The sequence below is a fragment of the Crotalus tigris genome, unplaced genomic scaffold (genome assembly GCF_016545835.1).
Source record: "Crotalus tigris isolate CLP2741 ecotype Arizona unplaced genomic scaffold, ASM1654583v1 scf7180000019004.2909048, whole genome shotgun sequence".
Lineage (NCBI taxonomy): Eukaryota > Metazoa > Chordata > Lepidosauria > Squamata > Viperidae > Crotalus > Crotalus tigris.
In genome coordinates this window covers 264184-283055 of record NW_024097319.1, presented here as the reverse complement: position 1 = coordinate 283055, position 18872 = coordinate 264184, and the positions used below count along the sequence as shown (strand labels likewise).

General features: G+C 35.4%; 1 protein-coding gene across 1 annotated transcript in view; it reads left to right on the top strand.

The window, feature by feature from the left end:
* The window catches only part of EEA1 (early endosome antigen 1), a 51247-nt gene that overhangs the window by 14127 nt on the left and 18248 nt on the right, over positions 1-18872 (top strand). Inside the window, exons 10-17 of the mRNA XM_039358121.1 lie at positions 6450-6566; positions 7224-7562; positions 9140-9289; positions 9935-10054; positions 11006-11209; positions 12286-12486; positions 15290-15403; positions 17123-17278. Coding sequence (XP_039214055.1) covers positions 6450-6566; positions 7224-7562; positions 9140-9289; positions 9935-10054; positions 11006-11209; positions 12286-12486; positions 15290-15403; positions 17123-17278 — 1401 coding nt within the window. The remainder of the gene's footprint in view (positions 1-6449; positions 6567-7223; positions 7563-9139; positions 9290-9934; positions 10055-11005; positions 11210-12285; positions 12487-15289; positions 15404-17122; positions 17279-18872) is intronic.

Sequence of the window (18872 nt, the reverse complement as noted above, 5' to 3'; positions counted from 1 at the left end):
CTATATGATTAAAAATTTGAAAGTCATTTAATGGTGGTACAGTACAACTCTTTTTGCTGCAAGATAACATTTTTTCCTTTTAGAAATTCTCTAGTTATAACACTGATATACTATAATGATAAATTTGAATTATCTTGGATGTTCTCAAGATCATTTCAGTTCAGTTCAGTTCTCGTTCACTTTTTTATTGGTTAATCAAACCTCTACCAGTTAGAACGGGGGTGTCAAACTGCTGGCCCGTGGGCCAGACGCATCATGTGGAAGCCACGCCATTGCCAGCAATGGCAAAACTCTCCCGATACGTTGCGTGACATCACGTGATGTCGTGAGTTTGACATGTCTGAGTTAGAAGGTGGGATAATGTCATGCTTATAAATAATCTGTTTTAGAACTCATATCTTACTCAATTTATGTTTTGTTTTGAAGTTCTGAAGCCATCCATGATAATACTTTGACAAGATCATTGTTGTCAAAATCAATGTGAAACAGTTTTGCACATTAAAATGCATGAATTCATTTTTGTGTTGTGTCAGACAGGACTATAATGACAAAATAATCGTAAGGTGATACTTTTATAGCTCTGCAAAATTATATATATATATGTATGTATGTATGTGTATATATATATATATATATATATATATATATATATATATGTTTTCTGAGGTTTTCGCGGGTGTTTGTATGTAGGTCTTTGGTTGTTCGGGTTTTCTCCCGCGTAAAATTGGAAGTGTCTTGGCGACGTTTCAACGAAGTCCCATTCGTCATCTTCAGGCTGGTGCTTTCAGCTTCGTGCTCTTCGAAGCACGAAGCTGAAAGCACCAGCCTGAAGATGACGAATGGGACTTCGTTGAAACGTCACCAAGACACTTCCAATTTTACGCGGGAGAAAACCCGAACAACCAAAGACATATATATGTATGTATGTGTGTATATATATATATATATATATATATATATATATATATATATATATATATATATATTACATTAAAAATTGAGGAATAGCGATTCCTGGGTACATACATTACAGTAAAAAAGAAGCGATCACCAGGAAATAAAACACCAAGGTTTTAATAAATAAAATCAAGCTTTCGATGGCTAGCATCTGCCATCATCGTCAGGATACAAGCTAGCTAGTGAGGAAACCTGCTTATAAGCATAGCCACGCCTAAACTCTACGCATGGACCTTGTAACAGGTCCAAGCCGACTAATCCTTACTTCACTTACAGCCTTCAGTGATTCTCTAATGCAGTTGTGAAGAAAGGTTATTTTACGATAGTTGTCAGCAATGCGGCAAGCAAGTTTCTCCCACCTTCTGGCTGCGAGCAGGACGGCTCTTCCATAAGTATTAAAAATTACATTAAAAATTGAGGAATAGCGATTCCTGGGTGTTTTATTTCCTGGTGATCGCTTGGTGTTTTATTTCCTTGGTGTTTTATTTCCTGGTGATCGCATCTTTTTTACTGTAATGTATGTACCCAGGAATCGCACTTGGTGTTTTATTTCCTGGTGATCGCTTCTTTTTTACTGTAATGTATGTACCCAAGAATCGCTATTCCTCAATTTTTAATGTAATTTTTAATACTTCCTCAATGGGGGAAGCCAGATTTACTTAACTGTGATTCATTTAATGGCCATAGTGACTTGCTTTATGACCACACCAATAAGGTTATAAAATCAGGCACAAACACCTTGCATAGCGATGGAAGTTCTGGTCCCAGTTGTCATAAGTTGAGGACTGTCTATATCAGTGGTTCTCAACCTGTGGGTTGGGACCCCATTTGGGGTTGAACGACCATTTCACGGGGTCACCAAACAACGCAGTCCGCCATTTTTTCCCCCCTTTTCCTTAGCTGTGCTACTCCCTTTTATTCTATTGGCTTTTGAAAGCCAATAGAATAGACTCTCTTGAATAAAGTCTAATTCTATTGGCTTTCAAAAGCCAATAGGAATTGTCCAGGCTGTCTCTGCCCTGCTGAGCCCGCCAAAAGTCCCATTCTGCAAATGGTGCTGCACCAGTTGAGTAGTCCTCGACTCACGACCGGTTGGGGGTCGTGGCACTAAAAAGGTTGAGAACTACTGGTCTATATTGAATTCAGCAGTGTTTATTCCAATAACTACATACTTTATTACATTGCATTGTTGTACCCTGATGCTAAGTGTAACATGATTAAATTATAATCCTGCTTGATATACTTGATTGGGTTGTTAGGATACATAAAATCCTTAGATAATTCAACTTTGCAGATTTCTGCATACATTGTCTTATTTATCAGTATTTGTAAAATATTTTTGTTATTCATGGATGATCATTAGATTGTGCCTAATTGGTTGTTCCTTTTGGTTTTTTGATTGTACAAAACACGTTTCCTTTGACTGTTCTTGCCAAATAAGCCAAAGTGGTTATATTAACTTACTGTAAACTTTAAAAGCAAATCACTGGATTACAAAGCTTACTAAGCCAGAATCAATCTACATTCTGTTTAAATGTAGTGTGTAGAACCAGTCAATTCAATATTAATCTCCTTATTTGGGTTAATGGTTCTTAACTGCTTCTCAGCCGTGTCTAATACACATTATATGCTTCCAAACATCTGAGGAAATGGAAACATAGAAGTGGCAAACTCTAGAAATTCTTGATGAAAAAATTAGAGGATTGGAGCTGCGATAGCCAATTTTCAGATTCTAAGAAAGAAGATTCATCAGAAGACAGTAAAGGGCATTACTATAAAAAGTGACAGAAAAAGCAACTCTAGGAGGAGGATCGTCAAACAAAGGAACAAGACCATGGATGAGAATATCTGCAGGAAGCAAGAGAAATCGGACATTGTCTGCATCATTGGAACCATTAAGGATCAGTCTGAGTTCTCAGATTCAGGACTTGAAGAATCTTACCAGACTGAGCCTTAGCTTGCTTCACATGGAGAGAATGACACTGAGGGGAGACAGCTGTGGGCTGAGTGAGCTGATCTATACAGTCTTTGTTAGCAAGCGTTCCGACTCCAGCTCATACAAAGAGAAGATCAAGGAAAGCCAAGTGATTTACTTGAAAGAAGTGTTTCTGTCAATTAATGCAGCTAAGGAACTAGTCCAGAGGATAAGAAACTAAGTCTTATGAAGATAGATGGAAGAGATGGGCATATTTAGCTTTGAAAAGTCTGAGAGTGGGGAATGTAATAGCGTTCTTCATGCAGAAGAGTGCCAAGATCATTTTACCATCACTGCAGAGTATAGGATGTGAAATATTGGATTTAAGTTAGCAGGCAGGATAAGTCTGATTAAATGTCAGAAAAAAACATTAACAACAAGAGCAATTAGGCAGTTGAAACCATTACCTAAGGTTGAGTTCCCCTTTGTTGTATTTGTTCAAGTAGAAGCTAGGCAGCCTTCTCTAGGAGATGCTATAATTTGAATTCCTGTGGTAAGCAGAAGATAGGAAAGCCCCTTCTACCTCTGATTTTAGGTTTAGTCACTCACAAAGACAAATGTTTTCTGATTGAAAACGCAAAGCAACACTTGTTTATTTTTCTTCTTTTGATCGTAACAGTTTTTATGTAGAATCTGCTGAGAATTGTGATTTTTCTAAATTGGCTTTAAAATCATTGACGTCTGTCCCAATTAAATGTGCATGGTTTATCAGCATCACGCTACTGATTTAAGAGATCCATGAACATTCTGTCTAATGTTGAAATAACATTTATCATTGTTTTCTTTTCCATTCACCCATCATTCTTTTTTTGGCTGCTTTCTGTGGAGGTCTTTAAATTTGAGGTAATTCTCTAACCTTTACACCTCTTTTCAAAGATAACTACAAACAAATAGCAAATCAGACAGGAACTAATTTGTGTACATATTTACAAGCCACTAATCCTTTTTTTGCACTTATTTTACAAACCATTCTCACAATTAAAATAGCTAGATTTCCAGTGATTTTATGTGATTGGTATCAGTATCTGTATTTTGTCTGTTCTTAATGAATTTGCAACAAAACATTCTGATCTGCTCTTTTTGGATTTAATTGTTTTATTATTTGTTTGGTGGTTTCATGAACCACATCAGGACTCCTTTTTTTTTTTTTTAGGGCTGAAAGGAATAGAAATCCCTTAGTAAGTAAATTCTGTAAAATGCTGGATAAATATAGTTCCAGAAAATTAAAAAAAAATAGATTGATCCAAAAGTGCATATCAGTTTTCTCCAAAATAGTGCTCTCATGGCAAGAGATTTTATTTCCCAAATAGCCTTAAGAAACTGCATATGAAGAAGCCTGAAGGACAGTAGTTTAAGAAAGGTAGCTTGTGAGAGCAGTTGTAACAGCCTGGCCCTTACATGTCCTTTTAGGTTCATTTTTCCTTAATAAAAGAAGAAACGGAGTTTTGTGTCCCAATCTTTGGTACGCTCATGTGAAATCAAGTTAAATAAGTCACAAAGATCTTGTCTCTTATATTTTATTGAGTTCTTTAATGTTTGAAGTTGTGTCGTGGTCAGGAGTAAATTTTTTGTAGAGTGAAGGAATTCACTTTGCATGTTATAATGATAACTGTCATTATGACTCTGTTATAATGATAACATGCAGTTTTTCTTACTGGTACTTTTCCATTATTGTACAGCAGTTCATGGGAGAACTGTCAGATGAATTACATAAATCATGATTCACCTACTGATCATATTTTTCCTGTCCTGCAACCAAACCCCAAGTCTAATATTTACTTTTAAAATAAAGCTATGCTCATTATGTTCTGATATACTAGTTTTACTCTAATATATTTATTTTATTTAAGCACTCAGAACAACTATAACTTGTTGACTAGTTACCACTAGATTTCTGAAGGATGTACAGTTTTTTTTTTCTGTTTTGATTCACATATCTTACAAAACTGAATTTTTGATAAATGCTACATTCACTCACATATAACGCTTTGTGCATAAAGTGCAGTTTTAAATGCCTCTACTTGTTTCTCCAAGCCTTATTTTTAGAAGTCATGAAAAAGTAACATTTAAATATAAGAATGGATAGAAAGAAACAGTAAGAGAATACAGGTTCCAGTTCTTAGGTCCTAGTGGATTTATTCTATAACAATGAGTATCTAAAGTAATAAGATGTACAAAATAAGGAGAATAGTTTACACCAAATACAAGGAAATCCCCTATTATCATTAAGAAATACAGTACAGGTAGTCCTCAATTTACAACAGTCCGCTTAGTGACTATTTGAAGTTACAAAGTGACTTATGACCATTTTTCACACTTATGACCGTTGCAGCATCCCCAGGGTCAAGTGATTTACATTTGGATGCTTGGCAACTGATCCATATTTATGACGGTCACAGTGTCCCAGGGTCATGTGATTCCGTTTTGCAACCTTCTGACAAGCAAAATCAATGGGGAAACCAGATTCACTTAAGAACTGTGTTACTAATTTAACAACTGCAGTGATTCACTTAACAAATGTGGCAAGAAAAGTCATAAAATGGGACAAAACTCATTTAACAAATTTCTCACTTAGCAACAGAAAATTTGGGCTCAGTGTGGTAATAGGTTGAGGACTATCTGTATAATTGTTTTTCACCAGGTGTTTGCATATACAAACATGTATAGACATCTCTGTTTATGTGTTTATATAAACACTCTGTTTATATACTCAAACATTTCTATTTAGGCATTCATTATTAACATCTTTTCTTTCTGTAGAACAAACCTAGAATTTTAGCTTTCAAATTTAAAACGAGACTTTGTCTAAAACATATAATATAGAATAATAAGTTTGTAAGGGACTTTGGAGATCTTCTCGTCCAACCCTCTCCCCATGTCAGGAAATCCTATACCATTCCAGACTTACTTTGGGTTTGATGGGATGGATACACGTGATCATAGAATACCAGAACAGAATTAACAAGAGTTGGAAGGGACCCTGAAAGTCCTCTTAGAGAACAGGCGGCTTGTTTTTATAAAGAAAATACTATTAACAAGAGTCATGAAATGTTTGATACAAATAATGTTTCAGAATTATGTTTTACTAGGATCAGGAAAATTACTGGTACAAATTGTCTGATGGCATCCACTATATTTTTCCTGCCAATCTGAGTTGAAATAGAGAAAAGGAAACCCTTCAGTTCTGAATTTGGCAAGAATACAAGTAACTGATCCTTAGCCATAATGTTAAAATTGCATTATTTGTGTAGCTTTTCTTATTGGTAGCATAAACAAAGCAGGAATCATGGTTTTGTGATCCAATTGTAATATTATTTCTTCTTTTTTACTAGTAATATTTGAAGAATTTATATGAAACAATGTTTCCGTATACACTTTATATAATATACATTTAAATAACTTTAATTTTTTTTGAAGACACATTAACTTTTGTTATGGATTTCCATAATTATTTTATGGGAATATATTCCTGTTGAATTAAAAGTATAAATCAATTTTTTTCATCCTCCCCTCATAGGCTACCATTAATAAGTTAAATGCTGAACTTGCTAAAGGACCCCAGGAAGTTGCTACATATGTACAAGAGATCCAGAATCTTCAAACTTCAGTTAATGAATTTGCACAGAAAAATCAGGTAAAAATTATTATTTGTGTTTTGAAAGCTATAGATTGATGTTCTTGTTCAGTTCTAAAGGTAAAGTCTTACCAGTTAAACAAATCATGAAGCCTCTCAGATTATTTATTAAGATTATTGACTTGTACCTCTTCTAATATGACAAAATTAAGCCAAGATCTGTTCTTGGATTTGGTCTCATGTATTTTGAAAAAAATAGTCAGAGATGCTAGCCCTTTAGGAACCTTGGATTGATATGAAATACTATTTTATTAGATCATGCAGTATTTTTCAGTTGATCCTAATGTAGCAGGTATCATACTTTCTATTCTTACAGCATTTATATACTTATATATACTTGCAAACACATACTCTTTTGTCCTGAAGCTCACATGGATGTGGCTGCAACTGAGTTTACAAGCAACAGGAAAAGTGGGATGGCATCTTCTCAGTTTAGGGTCCTTCTTGACAGTATAGTAGAATAATAAAAATCCAAACTCAGAATATTGTTTTATGACAAAAAAATAATGGAAAGCTACATTTTGGGTCCCTCAGTAGTATACTATGTAGTAATGCATGTTTTTATATTAAAATAATAATTTTGCATTTTTATCCAGCTATTATTTTATTTAAAATTAATGGAATATAATTTCAGTTGTATCCACAACTCAATTTTAGAGTCTAGTGGAAAAATTAAAAAAGAAAGAATTGGAATATATTCTGTTAGAAGAAAGACAAAATGAAGAATCACTGGGTAAAAGGAATCTGCAGGCAACTCTTAATCAAAAGGAATTGGACTGTCAACAACTTCAGGCAAGACTCTCTGCATCTGAGGGCTCATTACAGAGATTGCAGAAAGAATTGTGTGAAAAGGGAGAAGCAAGTCAAAAACTTAAGGAAGAATTGTCAGAAGCTGAAGCCAAAAACCAGCACCTTAAGGCAGAATACAAGCAGTTACAACAACAAAGGGAAGAAAAAGAACAGCGAAGCCTACTGCTTCAAAATGAGCTCAATCAGGTAAAATTTAAGTGTATCCATTCTTAAGCAAATAAATTATAAAACCTGATTTCACTTGTTGACCAAGAATTCCTATACTGTTTTTCATAGTTTAAACAGAACTAATTTTTTTTTTAAAAAAACAACCAACTACAGCAGACATGTCAAACTCGCGATGTCATGTGATGTCGCGAGACATATCGGGACAGTTTTGCCATTGCCGGCAATGGGATGGGCGCGGCTTCCAGATGATGCGTCCAGCCTGTGGGCAGGCAGTTTGACACCCCTGAACTACAGCATGCAAATACCTTCTCTAAACCATTGTTTTAAATTAATGACATAACTCAAATAAAACAGTTTTAGAACCTTGATATCATACAAAACTTATCCTGAAAGTAGCATTTAGCTTAAGTAGATTAAGAAACAGTTTTTCTCCCTTCTGCGTCTATGTTTGATTTCAAAGAAACTTTACCTGCAATAAACCAGAACATTACTTTATGACTAAAATTATTCTGCCAATTAACAATTAACTTTTTCCCTGCCTCTGGAGCTTTCTGTTACGTTAGTTTTTGCCTGATTTAAGCTATATTTAAGTGTACATAGATATTAATAGATCCCCCTTAAAGTTAAACAAGAACATTAATCACTATTAGCTGGTAGTACCTTGTGGCCAGCAGAATCAACTTAGGTTTTTCCCAGATCCATTTTTCCCTCTGGTAAGTTAGACATGATCCCTTGAACCCTGGTCCTTTTCCATCTTCAGTGATCCATCACTTTAGAACCCATAGCGTTCTTTACTCCACCTTGGAACTCGCAGCTCTTTCAGTAGCCAAAACTCTATAAACCCAGCAGTTAGTTTGCTAGCTAGCTGCTTTTCCCTCTTTCCAAAACCCTTAATCTTTTCCTACTAGCCTTTCAGATAATGTTCATCTCTTCCCTTCCATACCCTGTGAGAGCTCTACATGAAAAGCCTTTATTTACTCCAGTTTAGTGTTTTTCCAGGTGAATTAATTAACTTGTACAGTTTGTATGTTTTGGGTGATCTCATGATAGAATAGCAGACTGTGTTTACTTGCAGGTTGATATGCATGTTTAACTTGCTTGTCTGAAGAAAATAGACTGTACTGTGGTTTGAAGTCAGTTAAGACAATCTAGTCATATAAATATATTATAATAAATATACATATTGATTTTATACAAATAACTTAGGGCCAATATATAGTGGTTAAGGTACTGGACCATCCAGGTTTAAGTTTACTTTTGGGCATGAAAGCTAGCAGTGCGACTTTGGTTCAGTTATTCTTTCTTATCCTAGACTGGAAATGGAAAAACATCTGTCTACCTATCTGGACTAGACCAGTAGACTTTAATCTAATGATTATCTGCAATCATTAGTGAAGAGACTTTTATTTTGCAGTGGATTGATTTGGGAAAACAAAATATAAGGCTGCTCCCGTTATTTGAGCTGCAGTCTACTTGTGATTGGAAGGGAAGCATGAACTGAATGTGTTGATAGCATTTGTATGCAAGCACAGTAATTTTTTTAAAAAACCCAAAGCATGGCATGTTCATCAAAATGAGACTGTTTTCATTTCCAGTTACACAATAAACTTCTGGAAACAGAACATCAACTTGGGGAAGCACAGGGTCGACTAAAAGAGCAGAGACAGCTATCTAGTGAAAAGCTGATGGAGAAGGAACAGCAAGTGGCTGACATTCAGTTAAAATTTTCACGTGCTGAAGAGCAGGTAAGAATTATATGCAGAACATAATTTTGATTGAATTGAACTTGTTTTTGGTAATCAGTAACCAGAAAACTCCATATTGCATGCTGTCATTTCCCTTTGCTTGCTTTAATTAAATGTGCCTTCCAAAATTCCTTAATCGTTTATTAAGCATAATGGATCAGGGTACTCATCATTATCCTAGGAGTACTTAATGTCTGTTTCTCAAGATTTTTGGGGGGTTGGGTCCAACCTTTGCCTGGATATAACTGAGTACGTGTAAGAATTATAAAGATTATTGTTATTGCTGCCTAATAAATGATTGGTATCTAAAAATTATAGATTTCTCAGAATACTTGATAATGAGAAACAACAGAACTTTATTTTTTACGCATCTTTCTTAATGAAAAATGCCTAATGTAATATAGGAAATATTCATCTACTGTTATAATGTTGTTATAACATTTTGATTTTGTTGGAAAAGTTGTTGAAGTGACAGATTTTTTAAAAAAAAAACTACTTGTAGGACAAATATATCACATGACTTCTAATTTAATAAAAAAGGCATCTGATGTAAAATACTTCAGTATTAGAGTAAATTATAAACTATTAAACTACTAAATTGTGCTTGTCAGTTTTCAGTCAACAGTCTGTGACTATTTTTCTAAGCTAAAGGAAAAAGCGGCAAATACAACCGAATTACAACATCAATTAGACAAAATGAAGCAGCAGCATCAAGAGCAGCAGAATCTTCAGCAAAGTACGACAGGAAAACTTCGAGAAGCCCAGGTAAGAGAATTTAGCTGCTAAGAAAAAAGCCCAACATATTGCTAGTGTGCTATGGAAGAGTTTCCCAACCTTTTCACCTTGCAGACCAGCAGGGAGGGAGAGGAGATGGTTCCACACGAGTGGCAGATAAGTGCACACGTGCACGCAGTTCCATTTGATTGAGTGGTGGGTGCGCCCGCCCACCACTTGCACATATGGAGTGTCCACACATGCGCTTGTTCGCTGCTTGCGCAAGTAGGGATGCGCACATGCGCCCACCACTCCCACTGCCCAATTCCAAAAGGCTCAAAACCCGGTAATGGGCTGTGGCCCGGGAGTTGAAGAACCCTGTGCTACAAGAAGAAATATTTTTGTTAAAATGCAGGTTATAGTTACTACTGCAAGATAAGGAGCTTGGTAGAAAAATTTTGATGATTTATAAATGGACTGTTATGCTACTTTTTTAATGGAACTCTTATTAGGCATGACATATCAAGTGGCTCAGAATTTGACATATTTTTGTTTTGAAGCATTGTTATTGGTGACTGCATTTCTGAAGCTCATTTCAAAGTAGGAATTGACCTTCAAATCTATATATTTCATAATATGTAGTTCTGTTATCATTGATATTTGATAGCAACAATTTGTGGCAGATACCTTTAATTCATTAGTGTAGGCTTTAGAGATATATCATTTACTTTTATTTTTCTTCTCCCCATTTTTTCTGAAAAATGAATAAAACTTTTCTTTATGTTTTAAACAAATTAATTTTCTCTTGTATATTCTACATTCCAAACATTTTATTTTGATTGTACTTTTTAACTTTCATGATTCAACTTTCTGTTTAATTACATGAAGAATAAAAATGGCTTCAAGTTGTTTTTGTTAAAAAGGGGGCCAGGAGCTCTTAAATATAGTGTGCAGAAATTATGTTCCTAGATAAATTTAGCTATTGTATTCCCCCTTTCCAAGAATGATTTAGAGCAAGTTCTACGTCAGATTGGTGATAAAGATCAAAAAATCCAAAACCTTGAAGCCCTGCTACAAAAGAGTAAGGAGAATATTTCTCTGCTAGAAAAAGAAAGGGAAGACTTATATGCAAAAATTCAAGCTGGTGAAGGAGAAACAGCAGTTCTAAATCAGTTACAGGAGAAGAACCATGCTTTGCAGGAACAGGTAAGAAGTTTTCAAAGTAAAAATTCCAAATTAGTTAGATGACAGTATTTTAAAAGTGACATATCTTGTTAGTTGATGGTTCGTGTCTTGTTGCCTAAAGTCCCTATTACAGGTGGTCCTCAACTTATAACCAGAATTGAGCCCAGAATATATGTTGCTAATTGAGAAATTTGTGAAGTGAGTTTTCCCCATTTTATGACTTTTCTTGCCACATTTATTAAGTGAACCACTGCAGTTGTTAAATTAGTAACACGGTTGTTAAGTGAATTGACTTTGCTTGTCAGAAGGTTGCAGAAGAGGATCACATGATTCCAGGACACTGCAACAGTCATAAATGTGAACCAGTTGTCAAGCATCTGAATGTAAATCACATGACCATAGGAGATGCTGCAGCGATCATAAGTGTGAAAAATGGTCATAAGTCACATTTTTCAGTGCCATTGTAAATGAACTGTTGTAAGTTGCGGACTATCTGTATTGCATAGGGATTAACTACATTAAGGTTAGATGTGGAAGAATGAAGGATAAAAAGGCAAAGTCTTAGAAGTGGAGAGTTTGTTAGGAATAAAACTCTTCTATGAGAATTTTTGGAAGGAAGCTAAAAATCCAAAGCTTGCTTTTCCCATTATTTTTCCTTCTAACAGACAGGACCAGTTTTGATTGGTCTCTCTGAAGGAAGGATTCAGGATTGCCCTACATAGTGAGTAGAGTTGTTGGGTCTGGCTTTGTTCTATAATTTGCAGCAAGAAGTGATCTGAAAATATCTTTTAGAAGAGCTAGGTCTAGGTTGCTTTTCAAAAACACAGTGATGGAGGGGTCATTGTAATCTCTCAGGAATGCTGTTCAGGCATGACAGCAGCGATAGAAAGCCAGACTCTGTGGTCTCTCCAGATAATATTCTTTTATTATGGACCCAGAGGGAATCTTTTGTTCCAGATCTATAACAGACATGCAGAAACCACTTGAAAAGAAATTGCCAAGGACACCCAGATCTTGAGACATAAAATTTCAGGACCGGACCACAGCCAGTTTTAATTTCAACATTTTATTATTGTTTTCCTTTATTTTGCATATAGGTAACACAGTTGGCAGAAAAATTGAAGAATCAATCAGAAAGCCATAAACAGGCCCTAGAAAATTTGCATGAGCAAGTGCAGGAACAGAAATCCCATTTAAGAGCCTCTCAAGATCATGTTCTTTCCTTGGAAACAACTATCAGTGAGCTACATAATCAGCTAAGTGAAAGTAAAGAAAAAGTATTACAACTTGATTTGCAGGTGATCTAACTTTATATTTTTACTTATGTACAGTATAAGGGATAGGAATACTAATTTAATTTTGACAAGCCCAGTAACACCTATCAAACTAAGCTCCAGAAAGTTTAAATCTGTAAGCATTGTATATACTGGTGCATTTGGATATTATGTCACTATTTTATTGTGATGAAACTACTCTGAGTGAACCTTGGGCTTGCAGGTTTTCCCTTTGCCTCTATGGCACAGCTGTGAGAGGATTATTGAAACCTTTGCTTCCATAGATTTATAACTGATAGCTCGTTGTGATGGGAAATAAGCTATGGTAAGTCTTGGTCTTGAATGTCCCCTTCATTATGACTCTGCAGTTTTTTCATCTCAGTGAGGGTACTGAGAAGATAGTGTATTGAAGAAGTTACTTTGCATTATAGTTTTAAAAGGTACAGTCAGGTCCAGAAATATTAGGACATCGACACAATTCAAACATCTTTGGCTCTATACACCACCGCAATGGAGTTGGAATGAAACAAACACAGTGTGCTTTAACTGCAGACTGTCAGCTTTAATTTGAGGGTATATACATCCAACTCAGGTGAACGGGGTAGGACTTATAGCAGTTTGCATATGTGCCTCCCACTTGTTAAGGGACCAAAGGTAATGGGACAATTGGCTTCTCAGCTGTTCCACGGCCAGGTGTGTGATATTCCCTCATTACCCCAATTACAATGTGCAGATAAAAGGCTCAGAGTTCATTTCAAGTGTGCTATTTGCATTTGGAATCTGTTGCTGTCAACTCTTAAGATGAGATCCAAAGAGCTGTCACTATGAGTGAAGCAAGCCATCGTTAGGCTGAAGAAACAAAACAAACCCATCAGAGAGATGGCAAGAACATTAGGCTGTTCCAACTGTTTGGAACATTCTCAAAAAGAAGGAACACACCAGTGAGCTCAGCAACACCAAAAGACCTGGGAGACCACGGAAAACAACTGTGGTGGATGACCGAAGAATTCTTTCTCTGGTGAAGAAAACACCCTTCACAACATTTGGCCAGATCAAGAACACTCTCCAGGAGGTAGGTGTATGTGTGTCAAAGTCAACAATCAAGAGAAGACTTCACCAGAGTGAATACAGAGGGTTCACCACAAGATGTAAACCATTGGTGAGCCTCAAAAACAGGAACGCTAGATTAGAGTTTGCCAAACAACATCTAACAAAGCCTTCACAGTTCTGGAACAAGATCCTATGGACAAATGAGACCAAGATCAACTTGTACCAGAGTGATGGGAAGAGAAGAGTATGGAGAAGGAAAGGAACTGCTCATGATCCTAAGCATACCACCTCATCAGTGAAGTGTCTTGGCATGGGGATGTATGGCTGCCAATGGAACTGGTTCTTTTGTATTTATTGATGATGTGACTGCTGACAAAAGCAGCAGGATGAATTCTGAAGTGTTTCGGGCAATATTATCTGCTCACATTCAGCCAAATGCTGCAGAACTCATTGGACGGCGCTTCACAGTGCAGAAGGACAATGACCCAAAGCATACTGCAAAAGCAACCAAAGAGTTTGTGAAGGGACAGAAGTGGAATGTTATGCAATGGCCAAGTCAATCACCTGACCTGAATCCCATTGAGCATGCATTTCACTTACTGAAGACAAAACTGAAGGGAAAATGCCCCAAGAACAAGCAGGAACTGAAGACAGTTGCAGTAGAGGCCTGGCAGAGCATCACCAGGGATGAAACCCAGTGTCTGGTGATGTCTATGCATTCCAGACTTCAAGCTGTGATTGACTGCAAAGGATTTGCAACCAAGTATTAAGAAGGGAAAGTCTGATTTATGATTATTATTCTGTCCCATTACCTTGGGTCCCTTAACAAGTGGGAGGCACATATGCAAACTGCTATAAGTCCTACCCCATTCACCTGAGTTGGATGTACATACCCTCAAATTAAAGCTGACAGTCTGCAGTTAAAGCATATTGTGTTTGTTTCATTCCAACTCCATTGCGGTGGTGTATAGAGCCAAAGATGTTCGAATTGTGTCAATGTCCGAATATTTCTGGACCTGACTGTATATGTAGATAGTAGGTTAGAAAGAAATCAGATGGTGTATTCCTGTGGTTTTCTGGAAGGCCACTAGACAAACATCAGAAAGCTTAAGCTTTGGATAGGTGTTCCCACAAGGTGTTGGGGATGAGGGGAAATGCCTGTGCATGTAACATCCCTCCAGGAAAGTGGATCTTTAGTGGGGGATCAGACCATTTTATTAATAGGATAACTGATACCAAAATCATATGCTTCCCATCCTTCCTTGCCCATCCTTCTGCCATCCATTGCGGGAGACAAGCAGAGAAGAGTGGCTCCTTTGCTACTGGTTCTTTGATCTTAGACTTTGGTACCTTATAAATATGCCTTTGTAAATATCAATTTAACTCTGTTTGAAGTGAGCTTAGAATCAAAGATCTGGATAAAATTTTAAAGCAATTTAATGTACTATAACTAAACAGTAAAGTCAAGTATTTCGCAGTCTTTTGTTAAACTATTCATAATTGGTGACATATTTTAGAATAGAAATGAATTGTGGTTTTTCAATAATGTAGAACATTTAATTTTTCTGGTCGATTTTAGTTCAATTGTATTATTTATATTTACAATTTAATAAGTGTATCACAGCATTGTCTGTCTGTCTGTCTGTCTAACTTCTATCCATTGATAATGTTGTGGTACAATTAGTAAATTGTTTACCCTAGGAAAATCTTACATTTTACAAGGTAAGAACTATATAATATTATCAATATTAGAGAATATATTTTAATTCTATGTTAGGTAAAAGCAAAGACTGAATTGCTTCTGTCAGCAGAGGCAGCAAAAGCTGCTCAGAGAGCAGACCTTCAGAATCATTTGGATACTGCCCAGAATGCTTTGCAAGACAAACAGCAGGTGAGAGAAATAGTAAGAACCTATATTATGGCTTCACAATTAAGAAAGATTTATTTAAAACAAGGTGAATCTTATGTGTCATCTAAAATATGTAACTTTGTGATGTTATTTTTATATTTATCTCAGATAGCCCAAATGATACATTTAAAATATATAATTTCTAAATAAAATGTAAAATGTTGGGGAAAATGTTTTTTGGGAGTGCCACTTGACTGTTGAAAGATGGTATATAAATCTTTTTTTTTTTTTTTTACATAACCAAATGGTTCTTTTTGAGAATCAGCATGGTATAGAGATTAAGATTCTGGACTAGAAGACTGACAATCTAGTCTTGTCTTAGCCGCAGAAGCCAGCTTGGTGACTTCCTCTCAGCACAAATCAGCATCAGGATCTGTGATAAGGTGGCTAATAAACAAGCCTCCTTGTCATACCATGCATTGATAGCTTCACTATAAAAAATTAGGCAAGTTCAGGGTAAAAATTTGAACCCTACAACCATGTGAAGCAAACACTAAGAAAAACTATTTGTTTTTTATTACTGAGAATTAATTTTCCTATGTTGATATTGGCAGGAAGCACATATATATTGTTTACTGCCTTTCTTTTTTTAGAGTATAATTGGTTTGATCTGAATTGTACAGGTAAGTAGCATATGTACAAAAATCTCTTGCATTAAAAGAACATCTTGAATATCTTTGTGTGAATTTTTGGTAATTATTCTGTATAGTTAGTTCCATGTAGCTTTATCCAACATGTGTCCTTCCCAGATATGTGAATTCCAACTCCAGAATTCTCAGCAATGTATGGTCTTACTGGCTGAGAATGCTATATATATATATTTAGAAGGCAGAACAGGGCAGAATTTTAGTGGTATATATTGACATAGCACATGTCTAAATTATAGTTTTAATTTTTGTTTTAAGTACAGTGATATTCATAAAAAAATATTTTGCCTTTGTTGTAAATGTTGTGGTTAACTCCACTGATGAAGATTATTTATTTATTTTATATAGTTGTCCATCTCTTATATGTGATTGGGCAGTATATAATAAAAAAACCAAGTAACCAATTATAAAGAATATAATACAACAATTAAAAATGTTAAACCATTTAAAATGTTTAAAATACAGCAAACAAGAACTGGTGGGATGCAACATAGACAAAAGGAAGTGAAAATGAAGCTAAAGGACATTAGAATTCAAGTAGACAAACTCCTGCCACATAACACCTCAGATTTAACAACTGTTGAAAAAAAATATGTAAACGTCTGGATAGTGAACATGGTAGTACCTGGAGACACCAGAATAGAAGAGAAAGAAGTGAAGAAAAGCACAAAATAAAAAACCTGCATATAGAAGTAGATCAGTGGTGGCAAAATACTACCAATAGCGAATGATGTCTTGGGTACCATTCCAAAACATCTGCAGCAGCACTTGAACACCATCGGCATTGAAAAAATCCCCATCAGTCGATTACAAAAGGCAACTTCACTTGGAACAGCTTACATCCTGCACCAATACCTTTAAAACCACCAAGATCCACACCCTGCCTATCGCAAGTCCTTGGGAAAGACTGAATTAATGGATAAAAATGCCAAATCCAGCCATAGTAATTTTTATATTATGTACTGGATATTTTCATATATATAGTGTTTCTTTCATACTTAAACTAATGTCACTGTATTAAATTGTCTAATGTTTTTAAAATTATTGCTAATAGGAACTAGCAAAAGTCAGTACTCAGTTGGATCAAGTTGCTTCCAAGCTGCACGACAAAGGAGAATACTGTATACAACTGGAATCCAGTCTTAAAGAATACAAAGAAAAGCACCTTAATTTAGAGCAAAAAACAGAAGAACTGGAAGGTCATCATAAGGTTTGTATTTTTTTCCTTTTAACTCATATTTCCAATTGTGGCTGGTGTCCATATGGAGAAGTGATGAGAAAGGTACAACAGCTGATGCAAAGCATAGTCATTATTAAATATGAAATGAGCGGCTCAAACAGAAACTGATTTTACATAGAAGCAGATAGGAAAATCTTAAGGTCAAGTCAAGAAAAGTCAAATCACTTTAACTATGGAAAATTATTAAAGAGAAGCTAAAGATTTGTGTTTTTCTGATCCTTGCTATAACACAAAAGCACCAGTTATGTTTTTGGTCCATAGCAGCAATTTTTAGATCATAGATGTCACAGACAATTCTTGCCACCCTCTGCTGGTTCCTGTTTGTATACCTTTTTTCATTTTTCATTGGAACTGTGACTAACATAAATTTTTATAATTATAAACAAGGTATGTTTCTCTGCCTAACTCTTTTCTTATAAAAAATTCTGATCACCTACATCTTCACCAAATGCCTAGATATGAACCTTGCACCACTGAGAGATTTTTACCTTTTTATTTCAACCATACTGTAGAAATAACAGAATTGCAAGAAATAGAAATTAAGGGAAATAGCAGACTTGATAGGAGAAGAAAGATGACAAGTATTGGCAAAACGAAGACTAGAAAAAAGGCAATAATATATTTTAGTCATTGAGAAATAAAGATGCATTCAGTAAAACAAACAAAGGAAAGTTAATCCATCAATGATTGTTGGCAACCATTAGTAGGTGAAGCTTGCGCATAATGAAGCAGAATTTTGCTTTTAGAAAGAGATTTATCCTTGTTGTTGATAACAATAGAGTATTGTTATCTTCTAATGAACATTGTAGTGTTGAGGAAATATTTAATTATTATACTGTTCAAGCTAGTAACAAACTTAAGAAGGTGCAGCACTTGTGTACTCTCTGAGTTCTGTAGACATTCAGTTCATAAAGGACCAAATTTAAGGGCTAAGGCATATGTTATGTGCTGGAAGCTCATAAGAGTCTGGGGTAAATGGCATATTTGTGCCTGTTCTTTGCTTCCTTCTACACTGAGGTTGACTTGTTCATCAGGTAGACTCTGTTAACAAGAAGTCATATTTCCATTGATCAACAAAAGACTATATTTGTTTTTGTCTGCCTGGATAATCAAACTCAAAACAGCAGGAACAAAAAGGGAGAATATTTGCTTCTGATCCCTTTACCAAAGCAGTTTAAATTGTTCTTTAATAGTTTAAAGTTTAAAAAATTCCTAGTTCTAATGATAGGGAAAATGTGTGTAGTTTGTAATCATAGTAATAACTGCTACTACTGTTACTACTGTTACTGGGTGAGGAAAACTAGAAAATAAATTTCTATATTCAATCAGACATTGATCAACTTCATACTAAGAGAAGCTTTATAATCAGGAAAAAAGTTTTTATGGATATTGAAGTTAATAATTAGAAAAACAATTAAATAATGAAATTTGAAATTGCAAAAGAGTATCAGCAACCAGTTTGACAAAACATTTTAAATGCAAGAAAGACAAAGATTGCTTCATTTGAAATTTGTACATACATTTAAATGATATTTGTGAGACGCAAACAAGCATGCACGCATAC